The following is an 18,908-nucleotide window of genomic DNA, read 5'->3' as shown; positions in this document are numbered from 1 at the left end:
CACATACTCATTCATTAGCTGTGTTTAGTGTTTCGCATTGGAACGCAAATACTCATTCATTAGCTGTGTTTAGTGTTTTGCATTGGAACGCACATACTCATTCATTAGCTGTGTTTAGTGTTTCGCATTGGAACGCAAATACTCATTCATTAGATGTGTTTAGTGTTTTGCATTGGAACGCACATACTCATTCATTAGCTGTGTTTAGTGTTTCGCATTGGAACGCACATACTCATTCATTAGCTGTGTTTAGTTTTTCGCATTGGAACGCGCATACTCATTCATCAGCTGTGTTGAGTGTTTCTTATAGGAACGCACGTACTCATTCACCAGCTGTGTAAAGTGTTTCGCATAGGAACGCACGTACTCATTCATCAGCTGTGTTAAGTGTTTCGCATAGGAACTCACATAATCATTCACCAGCTGTGTGAAGTGGTGTGCATAGGAACGCACATACTCATTTACCAGTTGTGTTGAGTGTTTTGCATTTTAACGCACATAATCATTCACCAGCTGTGTTGAGTGTTTTCAATTTTAACGCACATAAACATTCACCAGCTGTGTTGAGTGTTTTGCATTGTAAAGCACATAATCGTTCATTTTTATTATTAAAGTCGATATGTTTATATTTCAATAGAGAGTTTGGTCTTAAGCCAAAACAAACTTGCTTTATACTTTGAAGTTCGACCATCATAATCTAAACGAATGCTCTCAAAAACTCAGTGTCTGTTGGTCATATAAAATGACGCCATACAATACATCTGATAATATGTACCACACTGTGTACAGTTACCTTTTTAGAAGTGGAAATATTTTTTAATGAAAAATAAAACGTGTTTAGTAAAATATTGCAATACACTGTAATACTGTGCATAGTTATGAATTTATTTTCAAAATGCTGGACTGACTCAGAAATTACCTAATCACAATTTAACCAAACACAAACTCTATTGCATGTCGAACAATAAAACCATTCGGACACTAGTCATCCCGCAGGTTTATCACGGCAGAGTATCCATTTTAAAGATACATATTGTTTTAAAAGAAATGCATTGTTGTTGGATACTGTATACCATTTTGGCATTCTATTATGTTGTGTAATCAGATAATGACTTAGCAAAGTAACCGCATTATCTAAATAGCATTCCATAAACGCCGTAACAAAGCAGTGCAGTCTTATCAGTTTATGTTTTTCACTTCCGTGCAGGCCCACATACAGTTTCACTCAAGACTCGCAAATATTTGACAAAAAGTTTAAATACTTATTTTAAATCTTAAATACATTTTTAACAAATTCAGTTAATTGTTGCAACAATCTAAAACATTTAACAAATTCTTGCATTCATTTAGTAGATATGTAATAGTCATATATTTTTTTTACTTTTGTGGCAACACAAATATTGATATACAATCAATTATGAACATCTATTTGATAAAATAAATCACCTAAATAAAACAATTTCAAATAACTAATGATTATTTGTCAAAAGAATTTTTTTTTAATGATTCAAATATTGTGAGAGTTGTGCAAAGAAATGTTTATATATTTCTCACTCTTTTTTGATTTTAATGTTGATTGTTTTTGTTTGAATAATACTCAAAAATAATCTACATCCATTTTGTAATAAAAACTATCATAACTTATGATTATGCAAGTAATACAATGTGAAGGTATAATTTCCTTGTTTGTAAATTATATTTTATGGTGACGATCTTCTATGTACAAGTTAAAAGTCGGTCTGTTTGTCGAAAAAAATTAAAACAAAAGCATACTGTAAAGATTGAACTTGAGTTTTAGATGTTAAAAATTGATTACGTAGAGCCTTAATAGTGGCGGCATAACGATGTTAAATACCATAAGCGACATTTCATTATTTCAGGTATTTTTACGCCCTTAATAGTTTCAACTAAATATTCAGATGACGTGCTAGATTAACACTTCAATTCATTTGTATGAAAACAAAGGAAGATGATAATACGTTTCAAGTTTATTTAATGTTCACACGCACGCAATTTTTAAACTTGCATGGATTTCGTAAATAACTGAATTATGACATTACATAGAAAAAATCTTAAAACCAGCCGTTTACCTAGTTATACGCGAACAAACAATGTCAATAACTTCCATATGATAATTTTCTCTTGTGAACGTTGTTAACCCTGGTTTGCCTGCTTTTCAATTTGAACAGCTGTGAATAAATAGTATTTAAAATAAACATTATTGGAAATAGTCAATGACGTTTTAAATGAACTTTGAACAATAACGCGATTCACTTTAATCACTGTAGATATTGGAGGGGGTTCGGCCGCCTCCATCCCTCTTCTATTGACGTGAAGAACGCAATCACTTGTCTTGTTTATTCTCTAACTTGAATCTCAGACGGTTTAGAGGGTACCCCACATTCCTTTTTCTAATGACGAAATGAAACACGCAATCACTTGTTTTGTTCATTCTCTAACTTGTATCACAGAGAGTTTAGAGGGGACCTCGAGTTCCCTCTTCTATTGACCAAGTAAAACAAGCAATCACTTGTCTTGTTCATTCCTTTACTTATATCACTGTGGATTTATGAGGCAGCCACTCCCCCCTCCCCCTCATATTGACTAATTGAACATTAAATATTTTGTTTCTTTCATTCTCTCATTGATATCATAGTGGATTAAGTTGACACCCTGCCGCCCCCCTCATATTGACCAAGTTCATCAGGCAATCACTTATCACAGTGGATTAAGGTAATGTCTCGCCCCTACCTCCACACACACACACACACGCACACGCACACGCACACGCACTCGCACGCGCACTTGCACGCATGCGCACTCGCACGCACGCACGCACACACACACACACACACATACACACGCACACGCACGCGCACTCTCACACACACACACGCACGCACGCACACGCACACACACACACACACACACACACACACCTAATATTGACCTAGTGACACTTGTAATGTGCAATCATTTGTCTTGTACGATCTCTCCGTTTATTCACAGTTCTTTTAAGGGGGCCTCTCCCCTGATATTGACCTAGTGAACATGCAATTACTTATCCCGTTCATACTCACTTATATTCCCATTGATTAAGGTGGGCCCCGTCTCACCCCTCATGTTCACATTGTGAAACATACATTTTTTTTGTATTTTCCACTATCTCACTAGTGGTTGCGCATCATCCCTTATACTGATATGGAGAAACATGCAATCCACTGTATTGTAAATTCTTTCACTTGCCTCACAGTAGAATTAGGCGACGCATGCCGCATCCCATTTTTTGACCGTTTTAAACATGCAATAGCTTCTCTTGTTCATTCCCACACTTGATCCACAGCGGATGTATGGAGCAGCCGCGTGGAACATAACATCTCTTGTTGTTGTTTTTTAATTTATTTCATTTGATTCACATTGTAGTAAGTGGGCACCCTGCCCCCCTCCCCCCCCCCCCAATATTGACCAAGTTAACTCGCCGCCCTCCCCCCCACACCTAGTATTGACCTGGTGACACATGCAACATGTAATAAGTTGTCTTGTACACCTCTTTCTCTTGATTTACAGTAAATTTTGGCGGACCATTCATCCTCTGATATTGACCTTAGAGATACTTTAGAGGGCGCCCTGTTGCCCCCAACCCCCATTCAAATTGATCATATGAAACATAAAATCACCTGAATTGTTCATTATCTCAATTCAGTAACAACAGTGGTATAGGTTATATGTCTCCATTCTCGTATTGACCAAGTGATAGAGACAATGCCTTCTCTTGTTCATTATCTCAATTGAATCTCAGTGAATTAAGTGGACATCTAGCAGCCCCGCTCATATTGACCGAGTGGATCATATCATTAGTTGTTATGTTCATTCTCTCGTGTGAATGACAGTGAAATGATTGGTGCACCGCCACACTTCGATATTCACCGAACGAAGCATGCAATATCATGTCATTCTTTACCTAATGGTCAATTGAAATATACATACACATGTCTTGTTCATTCCCTCTCATGTTACTCAGTGGATTTATGGGAAGCCCCGCTTCACCGATCCATCATAATAAGCTGGTGACACGTGCAATAACCTGTCTTGTTCATTCTCTCGCTTAAACCACAGTGGAGTTCGTTAACGCATGTCTTCCCTCCTCATAAGCACCAAATAAAACATGCCATCACTTATCTTGTTCATTTTCTACCTTATATCACAATGGATTTAGGGGACAGGCCGCTTTCCCAATCATTTTGAGTAAAAGTAAACGAAGCAAGTATTTATCTTGTCCTATCTCTTACTTGAATCACAGTATATTTACGGGGCGCAACGCTTTCCGTCTAAGATTTTTCAAGTGGAACATGCATTTATGTATTTATTCTCTCACTTGAATAACATGGGAAACATGGGCGCTCCTCCGACTAGAGTGTGATTCTATAACTTTTTGCCACAATCGAGCATAAATAAATCAGTTATAAAGTAATACAAATTAGTATGTACGTATGAACAGATGGTTTTCAATCCTCAAACGACAAAACTAAAAGGTGCAATTAATGAAACAAAATAATGGGCACAGAAATGCTTTTGCAGCACGAATACAGATGCCGAAATTAGTTAGACTACATAAAATCTACATAGCAAACTGGTTTCGGATTCCAGAGGAAAACAAGCAAACAAAAATGAGCTTAGCTAAATTCTGTTATAATTGGCTTCAGAGGTTTCGAGGAATTAAGACCAGACATTAAGGATAATGGTGCGGTTCTTTCGAAGAGTAATATATTACGTTTAGGTTACTTTAAGACAAAACACACCATTTAAAGTATATCGCGTTTGATGAAAAATGCCGAAAAATATCACCGTAGAACTAGAACGAGTTAACTTTCATCTTTGGCTGATTCTCTTACATACTTTTTTAGTTCGTATTCAAACACTATTATTTTACCATCTTTGCACTGTTTTAACACGGAATAATATCGTATGCGTGTGAAAAGATTACAATTGTGATAAGTGTCTATCATTTCTATAGCAATGGGTGTGATACAATAACCTGGTTGAACTGTGGCTCGTTAAGACACAATTGATATTGTGTGTATAGTTCAATGAGGAAAATACGAATTATGGCCGATATTTTCTGTATTTACTAGAGGAAATAAAAACTTAAAATAACTATTATATCAGGGTGTGTATCACGTTTTACTGCAGATGCCGATGAATACGACTTGCCATATGCACTTAGGTCAAATCTGTGAAATGATGTGTACTCTAAATATTTCTCCTTGTGCTTTAATTACCCTTCATCGAACATATCTGTGAGTCTCAATGACGATTTAGAGCTGGGAGGAAAAACAAAGACTGACCTCACGAGTAGACATGTTTCTCTCTCAGCGTTAAACAACAACTTTTTAACAAAAGAACAGAACATGTTCAAATGATTACGAAAAACATAACCATTATTCAAAGATGAAGAATACCAATAAAGGTCATTTCCAGGTTCGATATTACAGTTGCCGTAATAAAAAAAATAAATTTGAAGAAAGAGTTCACGTACAGATACGCAATAAAATCGTATAGATGAACAGGCTCACTACATAAAAATATGCACGAGCACGTTCGTTAAACAAGCGTTAACACGTACAGGCTAACTATACAAGACTAAACATAACTTTACAAGCGTGAACATAAACGGGCTCACTATACAAGCGTATACAAGTACAGGTTCACTATACAAGCGTATACAAGAACAGGATCACTATACAAACGTATAAACGAACAGGCTCACTATATACGCGTATACACGAACAAGCTCACTATACAAGGGTATACACGAACAGCCTCAATATACAAGCGTATACACGAACAGGCTCACTATACAAGCGTATACACGAAAAGGCTCACTATACAAGCGTATACACGAACAGGCTCACTATACACGCGTATACACGTACAGGCTCACTATACAAACGTATACACGAACAGGCTCACTATAAAAGCGTATACACGAACAGGCTCACTATACAAACGTATACACGAACAGGCTCACTATACAAGCGTATACACGAACAGGCTCACTATACAAACGTATACACAAACAGGCTCAATCTACAAGCGTATACAGGTACAGGCTAACTATACAAGCGTATACACGAACAGGCTCACTATACACGCGTATACATACACAGGCTCACTATACAAGCGTATACAGGTACATGCTCACTATACAAGCGTATACATATCCAGGCTCACTATACAAGCGTATACATATCCAGGCTCACTATACAAGCGTATACATATACAGACTCACTATACAAGCGTATACAGGTACAGGCTCACTATACAAGCGTACACATATCCAGGCTCACTATACAAGCGTATACATATACAGGCTCACTAAACGAGCGTATACATATAAAGGCTCACTATACAAACGTATACATATACAGGCTCACTAAACAAGCGTTAACGAGTACAGGCTCACTATACAAGCGTATTCATATACAGGCTCACTATACAAACGTTATCGAGTACAGGCTCACTATACAAGCGTATACATATACAGGCTCACTATACAAACGTTAATGAGTACAGGCTCACTATACATATCCAGACCCACTTTACAAGCTTATACATTTAAAAGCTCACTCTACAAACGTATACATATACAGGCTCACTATACAAGCGTATACACGAACAGACTCACTTTACAATCGTATACACCAACAGGCTCACTATACTAGCGTAAACACGAACAGGCTCACTATACAAGCTTATACATATAAAGGCTCACTCTACAAACGTATACATATACAGGCTCACTATACAAGCGCATACACGAACAGACTCACTTTACAATCGTATACACCAACAGGCTCACTATACTAGCGTAAACACGAACAGGCTCACTATACAAGCGTATACACGAAAAGGCTCACTATACACACGTATACACGAACAGGCTCACTATACAAGCGGTTACACGAAAAGGCTCACTATACACGGGTACACACGAACAGGCTCACTTTACAAGCATATACACGTACAGGATCAATATACAAGCGTATACATATCCAGGCTCACTATACAAGCGTATACACGTACAGGCTCAATAAACAAGCGTATACATATCCAGGCTCACTATACAAGCGTATACACGTACAGGCTCAATAAACAAGCGTATACATATCCAGGCTCACTATACAAGCGTATACACGAACAGGCTCAATATACAAGCGTACACATATACAGGCTCACTATACAAGCGTTAACGAGTACAGGCTCACTATACAAGCGTATACATATACAGGCTCACTATACAAGCGTTAACGAGTAGAGGCTCATTATACAAGCGTATACAAGTACAGGCTCACTTTACAAACGTTTACACGAACAGGCTCACTTTACAAGCATATACACAAACAGGCTCATTATAAAAGCCTATACACGTACAGGCTCATATACAATGGTTAACGAGTACAAGCTTACTATACAAGCGTATACACGAACAGGCTCACTATACAAGCGTATACATAAACAGGTTCACTATACAAGCGTTAACGAGTACAGGCTCACTATACAAGCGTATACACGAACAGTCTCACCTTACAAGCATATACACAAACAGGCTCAATATAAAAGCGTTAACGAGTACAGGCTTACTATACAAGCGTATACACGTACATGCGCACTATACAAGCGTATACATATACAGGCTCAGCATACAAGCGTATACATATAAAGGCTCACTATACAAACGTATACATATCCAGGCTCACTATACAAGCGTATACAAGCGTATACACGAACAGGCTCACCTTACAAGCATATACACAAACAGGCTCAATATAAAAGCGTTAACGAGTACAGGCTTACTATACAAGCGTATACACGTACAGGCTCACTATACAAGCGCATACATGTACAGGCTCACCTTACAAGCATATACACAAACAGGCTCAATATAAAACCGTTAACGAGTACAGGCTTACTATTCACGCGTATACATATACAGGCTCACCATACAAGCGTATACATGTACAGGCTCACTATACAAACGTATACATATCCAGGCTCACTATACAAGCGTATACATATACAGGCTCACCATACAAGAGTATACATATAGAGGCTTACTATACAAACGTATACATATCCATGCTCACTTTACAAGCGTATACATATAAAGGCTCACTATTCAAACGTTTACATATACAGGCTCACTAAACAAGCGCTAACGAGTACAGGCTCACTTTACAAGCGTATACATATATAAGCTCACTATACAAACATTAACGAGTACAGGCTCACTATACAAGCGTATACATATACAGGCTCACTATACAAGCGTATACATATACATGCTCACTATACAAGCGTATACACATACAGGCTCACTATACAAGCGTATACACATACAGGCTCATTATACAAGCGTATACATATACATGCTCACTATACAAGCGTATACACATACAGGCTCATTATACAAGCGTATACATATACATGCTCACTATACAAGCGTATACATACACAGGCTCACTATACAAGCGTATACAGGTACATGCTCACTATACAAGCGTACACATATCCAGGCTCACTATACACGCGTATGCATATACATGCGTACTATACAAACAAACACATGTACAGGCTCACTATACACGCGTATACATATACATGCGCACTATACAAACAAACACATGTACAGGCTCACTATACACGCGTATACATAAACAGTCTCACTATACACGCGTATATATATATAGGCTCACTACACAAGCCTATGCATATACATGTGCACTATGCAAGCGTAAACATATACAGGCTCACTATACAAGCGTAAACATATGCAGTCTCTTTACACAAGCGTATACATATACATGCGTACTATACAAGCGTACACATTAACAGGCTCACTATACACGCGTAAACAAGAATTGGCTCACTATACAAGCGTATACATGTACAGGATCACTATACAAGCGTATACATGTACAGGATCACTATACAAGCGTATACATGTACATGCGCACTATTCACGCGTATACATATACACTCTCACTATACAAGCGTATACATGTCCAGGCTCACTATACAAGCGTACCCATGTACATGCGCACTGTACAAGCATATACATGTTCAATCTCACTATAGAAGTGTATATATGTAAAAGCTCCCTAGCGTTTAAACTTGCAGGCTCACTGTACAAACGAAAACACGTAAATTCCCACTATACAAGCGTACACAAGTTCACTCACTATACAATTGTATACACGAGCAGGCTCACTATACAATCGTATACACGGGCAGGCTCACCATACAATCGTATACACGTGCAGGCTCACTATACAGTCGTATACACGTGCAGACTCACTATACAATTGGTTTGTTTGGTATGATTTTGGTGTTTTGTCTATGGTATGACTGTGATGTTTAATATGTGGGTTGTATTTGTTGTTCGTATGTCGACAATCTGTGGTGTTTATTATGCGGTATGTCTATGGTATTTAGCACTTGGTATGTCTTTAGGTTTTACGTGTGCTTCATGTCTGTGGTGTTTAGTAAGTGGTTTGTTTGTAATGCTCAGTATATAATATGCAAGATTGTTTGTAGTATGGAATATGTCAATGGGGTTGTGTATGTGGTATGTATGTGGTGTGAAGAATAAAGTATGTCTGTGATGTTTAGTATAAGGTATATCTCTGGTTTTTAGTATGTTTTATGCCTGTGATATTTATAATGTGGTATTTCTGTGGTGTTTAATATGTGGCATGTTTCTGGTGTTTAGTATGTGCTATATCCGTGGTGTTTAGTATATGGTATATCTGTGGTGTGTAGTGTGTGGTATGTCTGTGGTGTTTGGTATGTGGTATGGTTACGTTGTATAGGTGTGATATGCCAGTGATGTTTAGAATTAAGCATGTATGTGGTGTTTAGTATGTGGTATATCTGTGGTGTTTAGTATGTGGTATATCTGTGGTGTTTAGTATGTGGTATGCCTGTTGGATTTAGTATGTTGTATATCTGTGGTGTTTAGTATGTGGTATGTCTGTGGTGTTTTGTATATGGTATGTCGGTGGTGTTTAGTATGTGGTATATATGTGGAGTTTAGTGTGTGGTATGTTTGTGGTGTTTGGTATGTGGTATGTTTACATTGTATAGGTGTGATATGTCAATGATTTTAAGTAATGAGCATTTATGTTGTGTTTAATATGATTGTGGTATATCTGTGGTGTTTAGTATGATATTGTGATATAATTGATATGTTTATAAAGTTGTATGTCTGTGTTGTATTTTACGTTCTATGTCGTTCATTTAGCGTTCGTTTGTTTTTGACCTTTTGCATCGGAGGTTTCTCTTCTCATTTATTTATTGTTATAAATTTGAATTTTAGGCACATTGCCTAGTTAATCTCAAACCTTGTTCAGAATGAAATGTATGATATTTTGCCAACTTATATTTATGAGGTATGTACACGATGTGTTTTGCTAACCTGTTAAATCAAGAACACATTTGCAAACACTACGTCAACCGTTTAAAATTGTATGATTCAGGCCATAATAAAAACCATTTTGCCACATATTTGATGCCCTATTGTGCGTTTAACATTGCGATCTCATTTACTCTTTTCCTTAACAATATTGATGATTTTACGTTTTTTTTGTGATATAACAACTGACATTTAATCAATATGTTATGCAATTAAATCAAACATATGAATATTTTAAAACTGGTAGCTTTTTATATAGGAAAGGTATCACATTAGTTAATTTCCTTACTTATTTGTTTAAAAATGTAACGCATTTCACCTGTCAAATATATCTTGATTTTTCAGATTAAACAATTGCCAGGCAGACTTATCTTTTATTCTTCGGATTGTAATTGTGTATAGGGTTTCTTAACCTGGTACTTGAATGCAATCGGAAACAAAGGGCCTTTACTACAAACTAATCTATAATCTTTGTACATGTTAATGAGCGTGTAAACACTCAGAAGACACAAAATCAATGTTTGAAACAGAATAAGACTATCTTCTTCTGCTGTAAAAGTATGAAAAATGCCTGTAAACACTCATTTGAGACTTACATAACCTTTTATGTAGGAATTATAATCCAATCAATTGTAAACACCCCCCCCCCCCCCCCAATCCCGGACAAAAGCGGAGACTTTGACTTTCAGTCCAGCCAACCCAGGGTAAAAACCCCGCCCTGCAGGGAAGAAACGATGTGTAAATACCTGCCAAATGCCCCCGCACTGTATATTGTGCGTCAAGACAAAACCACCGCATTCACCCGGCACTGCAGGGACACCTGAATGGTAAAAACACAGCCCTTTCACCCCACTATCCCCGGTTTACCACTGGACCTGGAGGGTCCAAGGTTACAGTTGACTGGTGCATTAATGCGATACATGTGCAGAAAAAATTATGAATTCCAAAAAAATTATGACAAAAATATTAAATATATAGTTTTGGACGATTTTCAATAGCTTTTTTAACAACTCAAAGGTTAATCTTTACTAATTGAGTACCCAGATGTATTTTGAAAGCCTTTAAACCAGACTTTCTTAGAAATCGTTCTTACTTGCAGACAATATTCCTTTCTAAAAATCCTTGCCAAGAACGGGTATGGAATTCCATCACGAGACCATGTTTTGATCAGCATTGGTTCTTGTCCTTGAATACCTCTGTGGCTTCAGCAACCAGACCGCTTGTTGTGCATATGCCACGAAGCAACAGAGATAAATGCAAAATAAATCGCTTACGTAAGCGACCAAAGCATTACGAATGTTGCAGTTGAGCTCAAAATTCGTTAGCTTCGAACTTTAAACATGTACCTGTAGCCTCGCTGATAATCATATAAATCATGTCATGATATCGTACGTGCAACGTACACATACCTTGATGACGTAGTTCACATTTTAAGCAAATGAAATTGCAGATATGCATTCATTAATTTTTATATTAATCATAAAAAATCACCTTTCGCGCATGTTTAAAGGTCCACCTTCTGTCACTCATCCGATTCACACACCTTGTGTTATAGTTTGCGTTGTCAATGCATCAGGTTGCATTAAATGTTAGTTAGATGATTTCTTAATGATTAAAAAAACTCGCTCGATTCGCTCACTCCGCCCATTTTTATTCATAAATAAATTGCTTCGTGTCATCAAACTTTTACATAGAGTGATTCTGAATGGTCGGAAGACAAGCATTTCAAACGCGTATATAAGTTCCTATCCGTTTTTGAGTAACTTAATCTGGAGTTCGAAGAAAATCGATATTATAGCTAAAAAGGGAAGGAATTAGATTTCGTTGGGAAAAATAATTAATACGAGATTTAAACGTGTTTATGATAAAATTCTAGTCGAAGTGACTCAAATGCACAGAAGAATGTTTGCTTCGAAATAGATATGTGCGATGGCATGCAGCAAAGTGTATTTTCGAACTGGACAGGTCATACAATAGAGAAGACGATTTGTGGATATCACGGCCACGGATAATAGTGGTGATTATGATATATTCAGGCGATTTGAGTACCAAACTAAGTCGGCAAATGATTTTTGTGTCGATTATTGTGGGATTTTGACCAACTTTACAAGTTGTTTAAACGAATAAAGGCGTAACTAAGGTGATCTCTATGGGGTGATAGGGGTACACAACCTATATCGAGGAAATGGTTCTATTAAATTTTCGGACAAAAAGGGAGAGGGATGGACAAAGGGAGAAGGATGGGGAAAGGGAGAAGGATGGGGTAAGGGAGAAGGATGGGGTAAGGGAGAGGGATGGGGTAAGGGAGAGGGATTGGGTAAGGGAGAGGGATGGGGAAAGATAGAGGGATGGGGATAGGGGAAGGATGGGCAAATGGAGAAGGATTGGGAAAGAGAGTGGGAAGGGGAAAGGGAGAGAGATGTGGGAAAAGAGAGGGATGTGGAAAAGGAGAGAGGTTTTGGAAAGGGAAGGAATAGGGAAAGGGAGAGGGATGGGCAAAGGGCAAAGGAGAAGCAAAGAGAGGGGGTGGGAAATGGGAGAGTGATGGGGAATGCGAGTGGGAAGGGAAAAGGGAGAGGGATGGGGAAAGGAGAGGGATGGGGAAAGGGTAGGGATTGGGAAAAGAGAGGGACGGAGAAAGGGATCGGTAAAAAAAGGAGGGAGATGCGGCAAGGTTGAGAGGATGGGAAGGGGAGGGCTCGGGAAAGGGGAGGGGGTTAAGGGAGAGGGATGGGGAAAGGGTTAGGGAAGGGGAAAGGGTGCAGGGTGCGCTCATGTGGAGTTGAGTGGTTATGGGTCGATTGGGGAAAGTGAGATGTATTGGGAAAGAGAGGGAAATGGTGTGAGGGATTAAGAAAGGGATGGAAAAAGAGCAGGTATTGGCAAGGGGTGATGAGAATTATAAGGAGAAGGATATGCAAAAGGACAAGGGATTGGGAAGGGGATAGTGACAGGGAAAAGGGATGTGGATGGGAAAGGGAGAGGGACAGTTAAGGAGGGTTGTGTGGGGAAAGAGACAGGGATCAGGAAAGAGAGAGAGGGATGGAAAAGGGAGAGGGATAGGGGAAAGGAAGAGGACCGGGCGTGGGACAGTTGGATGGGGAAATGGTGAGGAATTGGGAAATGGATCGGGATTCGAAAAGGTGGAGGAATTTGGAAAAAAAAACGGAATGGGGGAAATGAAGGTGATGGGAAAAGGGAGAGGAGTGGGGAATGGGACAGAAATGGGTAAAGTGAGAATGATGAGAGGAAAGAGAGGGATAAAACAAATAAGAGGGATTGGGAAAGATCGATGGATGTGGAAATGGAGAAGAATGGTGAACGGGTGGGGAATGGGGAAAGGGATATGGATGGTTAGGGAAATGGACTGGAAAAGACAGAGTGATAGGGAAAAGGAGATTGGTGCGAAAAAGAAGAGGGATGGGAAAGGGTGATAGAAGAGTAAATGGTGAGAGATGGTCAAACGGGAGGTTGGATGGGAAAAGGGGGAGAAATTAGGAAAGAGAGAGAGATGGGAAAGAGATTATTATTATTTTTATTATTATTATTTTTTTTATCTTTTTATTATTATTATTATTATTATTATTATTATTATTATATATTATTATTATAATTATTATTTGGTTCTGCCTATTAACATAATGATCGGTCAATAAAATCCGGAGATGTTTATATTAGGAAAGATATCGAGTTTAATTTGAAAGAAATTAGCATAAAACACGATATTTTTACCTTATGAGACTAATGTAGACCAAAGTAAATGTTTAAGCATTCACCAATGAGTTAATATTTTAGCGCTTGCCGCTATTTAATTCAAGGTTAGCTTGTTATTAGCAGATGATATTTTCCATGTAATATTAAGTAAGTAGTTAAAGGTTTTTCAGTCAAAATTAATGTTTGTCATACATGCGTATGTATTGATTTTGAATAAGAGTGTCACTTTAAATCGCATGTTTACAAACGTTTAAACATCGTGAATATATACAAAGGTTATATTTGGACATGCGCAGTACATTAGATGAAATGAATTTACTTCCTTGTTGGTTTTGAAGATCAACAAAATAAAGGTAAATATAACTTGTATTTCTTTATTGAGAATTGCTTGATATAACAGACATTAAAAGCAGTTTTTTGAGGGGGGTGGGGATAATAAAATAGCACATTTGAACGATCTTTAATGCTTTTCTAAATTAGAACAAAGATCACTACTTTCGTTTTGAAAATGATTCGTATAGACAAGACATTTTATGTTTGTCTAAGGTCAAATTTTTACTTGCTCGTACTGAACACGTACGTTTTCATTTGAATAAAACAGTTAGCTTATAACAGTGATTCATATATTAGTTTGTTTACATAGATGGAGGTACCCGGAAAGAAGCAAGACCCTGATCTTGACAAGGGTTCCGCTGACGCCACTGTCTTCTGCCAGCCGTGTGAAGAAGGCGGTAAACGCGATGTGGCCCAGGGCTTCTGTCAGACCTGCGAGGAGTACATGTGCGCTCCCTGTGTCGAATACCATAAGAGATTGAAGATGTCCAGGAATCATATTTTGCTGTCCAAAGATAAGATGCCCTCCTTCTACCCGTCAACGAAGAAATCAGCTATCGGCGACACGGATTATTGTAACAACCATCCGAATGAGATGATCAAATTGTATTGCCCGACCCACGGAGACCTTGGCTGTGGTGATTGTGTCGTACTCGACCATAGCAGCTGTGAGGTTGACTATATCGCTGATGTGGCTAAAGAATTCGTCACTGGAAAATCATTCAGAGAGCTGGAGCCATCGATTAAACGTGCTGAAGATCTTTTATCCGGGTTCATTAGTAACGTAAAGGAGCTTTTTGGTGATGTCAAAAACCAGTCTAAGGTTGAGATGGATAAACTGAGGAAGTTCCGTGCAGAAATAAACACTTATCTAGACCTGCGCGAGAAGGAGTTGCTCGACAACATCGAGAAGATTAATACCGAGGATGAGAACGCGCTGACTGCACTTAAGACCGATTGTGAGTTGACGAAAACCGGACTTGAGGCCATGAGGACGGAACTTACTTCCGGTGACGTCTCGGTCAATCAGCGGTACGTGGCATCAAGGAGAAGCCAGAAGGAGCTACGGAGAATTTATGATAATATGGAGAAGATGACTGATAGGATGAACGCCCGGAAGTACCAGTTTACTAAGGACGCGGACATGGAGCGTCTACTGGGTTCGAAAAAGGGCCTTGGAACACTTGACGTTGCGGGAGAGTTTCGAAAGAATAGTATGATTAAAAATCACTTTACATATTTAAGTATCACTTGACTCTAAAAAGGATAGCGTTGTAATATTTTGAGGAAAACTCTATGTAATATCTCAATAATTTGTCCTTCTAATTATATTGAGTTCTTGTTCAAAATGGCCAAAGCTATTACTTAAAATATGACACAGAAGTTTAATTTAAACTAAATGAAAACGTTTTAATACAAAATTACTGATAATAAATACGTTTTTGCTGCAATCAATTCGGTAAACCCGCCTGGGCAAGTACACTGCAAGTACACTGTAAACAAACATAAATGGCCAATCCATAGTTATTGGGCTTACTGTACATAAGCGTATTTGTAACAACATTTTTACAGTGTCATTTAAATATACTTCAAGGTTTTCACAACACTACGACCTTTTTCCATCTAAAACAAAAAGAACTTTGATTTATATGTATTTTTCTGTTCGAAATACTATCTTTATGACTATTTTTACGGTTTTATAAAGGTGATCAGCTGACTCAAAGTAATGGTAATGCCCATTTTTAGTGCTGTGTCTTATATGCCCAACATTTGCACCCCGGGAAAACATATCAACGGGATGCACATTTGGCCTTGGGGTATGTTTTTGACGAGTTTATACAATGTATAACAATTCGGAAAAGTAAATATTTTCAATAAAAAACAAAAGTTATAAATAATTTGCCAAAACATTTTGACAGATTTCTTTTTATATATCAATGCGTTACTTTTATTGTTTTATGTCGAATATTCGAATTAAGACCCCCAAAATAGAAACACACGCTGGGACATTTAAGGCAAATTTGTCTCCGAAAGAAAACAAATGCATGTTTGCGCTTATGTGCACTTATTTATCCCTGGTGTAAATTTTGTCACAATAATTGGGCTAAAATAACAAACGGACAGAAAAGACGTGTTAATAATTTGTTCGTAAGATATACGGGGAAAATTGTACAGTGAATTTGTTTGCAGGCTTACTTAAGACAGGAACATAAAAATGATTATAACTCAACATGTGAAATATAGCTTTTGGTGCTCACTCGGTTAATTTTATTGTATATTACACAGAAGCAAAAAACACCTCTTTATAATTATTTTCTATTTATTACAGGGTGTCCATGTCTTGTTCGATTAATCTAAATATTCTAATCAAGAAATAAAACACTGTAAATTGAAGCTGCACTTAAAAAAAAAGGTTTGAAACATTGTCTCATTTAAGTTTATAAGACGAAAAATAATCTAGTCCATTATTGTGTTCTGTTCCAGTTCCTGACCTCTCTACTGTCACATGGAAGAATGAAGCAGACATCCACGTCAGAGCGCAACAGGATAAAGCAACCTGCTATATTTCCGGCCTCGCTCTGCTCTCTCCTGGACTCTTCCTCTTGGCTGACTTTGATAACTACTGTGCAAAACTGGTGGACGTCAACACCCGCACCGTCACGTTCATCCTCCAGCTGCCAGACAAGCCCTGGGACGTATGTGTGCTTCCTGATGACCAGGCAGCAGTTACTCTCCCGGATACGTCCATGATACAACTGCTGTCTACGAAAGGAGGGAAGTTGTCGTGTGGAAAGGAAATTGAAGTATCATCTTATGGTCGTGGTATTGCGTATTACAACAATAGATTATACGTGTCTTATATAGCTAACCCGCGTATTGAAGTGATGACATTGGATGGTTATATTTTGAGTATATTTCAAACAGTTGATGGAAGACAAACTTTCCAATGCCCATACTACCTGACTGTGTCAGCTTCCACACCACCGACCCTGTACTTGTCTGACCGCGGTACACACACCGTCCTCCAGCTGTCTCTAGACGGGAAAGCCCTACGAGAGTACAGTGACAAGAAGCTCAAACATCTCGAATCCGTGGTGGCGGTAGGTCCGGGTCAGCTGCTCGTGTGTGGGTATGGAAGCCACAACGTGATGCTGCTCACGGAGAGGGACGGCAAGATGACGGAAATACTGGGACATAAGGACGGACTGGCCAAACCCTACTCTGCGTCCTTCTGTCCCCAAACACGTACACTAGTTGTCGGGATGTACGGGAACGACTCATTGAAGGTGTTTAATGTAAACCGACAGTGTTTTTTCCCTAGTCGTGATTTTTATTTTTTAGGAAGATTTTACCATGCATAAAAGAATCTTTAAACAACTGAAAAGTAAATGCAAAAACATTTATTTTACAATTTCAGCTTGTGGTTTTGATTTAATATTTTGTATCCTTGTGTTATCAAACTGATTAACTATTTATATTAAATGACATGTACAATATATCAAATAAATATTAAGTGTATTTGCAGTTATGTTTAGCAAGAAATAGAAAAACAAATTAGTGTAAATATTGTAGTATTATCATAACATTTTTTCAAGTAACTATAAAGGATGTTTTCAATGGAAATTTCCAAGTGTAAAACCAGCTTCCATTTGAAATGTAAAAGTGATAAAAAGATTTTATACCTTCAAATTTAAGGTATCTAATAAAATGTATTTTCATTTTTTGAGTATTTACGTATCTTGAGACGCAAAAGTGATATTGCCATTTTATTAAAATTGTATGTAATTTTTCTTCATTTAACCATGTCCTGAAAATAACCAAAGATTTCATTATGTGAAGGAATCACTCTGTGTTTCGATGTACTTGTAATTTGGTCTTAATAAACATATATATTTATGCCCCCACAAAGTGGCGGCATATAGGGTTGCCCTTGTCCGTACGTCCGTCTGTCTGTCTGTCTGTCTGTACGTACGTACGTCCCGAAGATTGTTTCCGATCTAATTCTTGAAAACTGTTTGTCCAATCCTCACCAAACTTTAAACACATGTTTGTGACCATAATATCTTGATCAAGTTCGATAGTCATGGAAATCGCTTTAGTCATTTAGGAGTTACGGCCCTTTTTTGCCAAAAATACTTCAAAAATATATGTTTCCAATCTAATTCTTGAAAAGTATGTGTCCAATCCTCACCAAACTTTACATACATGATTGTGACCATAATATCTTGATCAAGTTCGATAGCCATGGAAATCGCTTTTGTCATTTAGGAGTTACGGCCCTTTATTTGCAAAAAAAGACTTGAGATTATCCTGAATAATCATTATGGCTTATTTTCTGTGACAAAAAATCGAAGTGGGGGCATCCGTGTCCTATGGACACATTTCTAGT

The 18,908-nt window shown here is 37.9% G+C and overlaps 3 protein-coding genes across 3 annotated transcripts; all 3 read left to right on the top strand.

Annotated features, from left to right (window-relative positions):
* The first annotated feature begins 12,844 nt into the window (after nt 1–12,844).
* Nucleotides 12,845–13,150, top strand: LOC128244296 (octapeptide-repeat protein T2-like). Its single transcript, XM_052962312.1, has one exon. It carries the CDS (start codon nt 12,845–12,847, stop codon nt 13,148–13,150), a length of 306 nt encoding a protein of 101 aa, XP_052818272.1.
* A 284-nt stretch (nt 13,151–13,434) lies between these two features.
* Nucleotides 13,435–13,905, top strand: LOC128244294 (uncharacterized). Its single transcript, XM_052962311.1, has one exon. It carries the CDS (start codon nt 13,435–13,437, stop codon nt 13,903–13,905), a length of 471 nt encoding a protein of 156 aa, XP_052818271.1.
* A 580-nt stretch (nt 13,906–14,485) lies between these two features.
* On the top strand, nt 14,486–18,037 carry LOC128242905 (uncharacterized). The gene is made up of 3 exons (XM_052960331.1): nt 14,486–14,538; nt 14,829–15,732; nt 17,003–18,037. The coding sequence occupies exons 2-3, from the start codon at nt 14,829–14,831 to the stop codon at nt 17,878–17,880; spliced, it is 1,782 nt and encodes a 593-aa protein (XP_052816291.1). The 5' UTR covers nt 14,486–14,538; the 3' UTR covers nt 17,881–18,037.
* The last annotated feature ends 871 nt before the right edge of the window (nt 18,038–18,908 follow it).

Source organism: Mya arenaria, chromosome 8 (assembly GCF_026914265.1).
Source record: "Mya arenaria isolate MELC-2E11 chromosome 8, ASM2691426v1".
Classification (NCBI taxonomy): Eukaryota; Metazoa; Mollusca; class Bivalvia; order Myida; family Myidae; genus Mya; species Mya arenaria.
The sequence above is the reverse complement of the archived record's forward strand: the minus strand, read 5'-3'. Positions and strand labels throughout refer to the sequence as shown.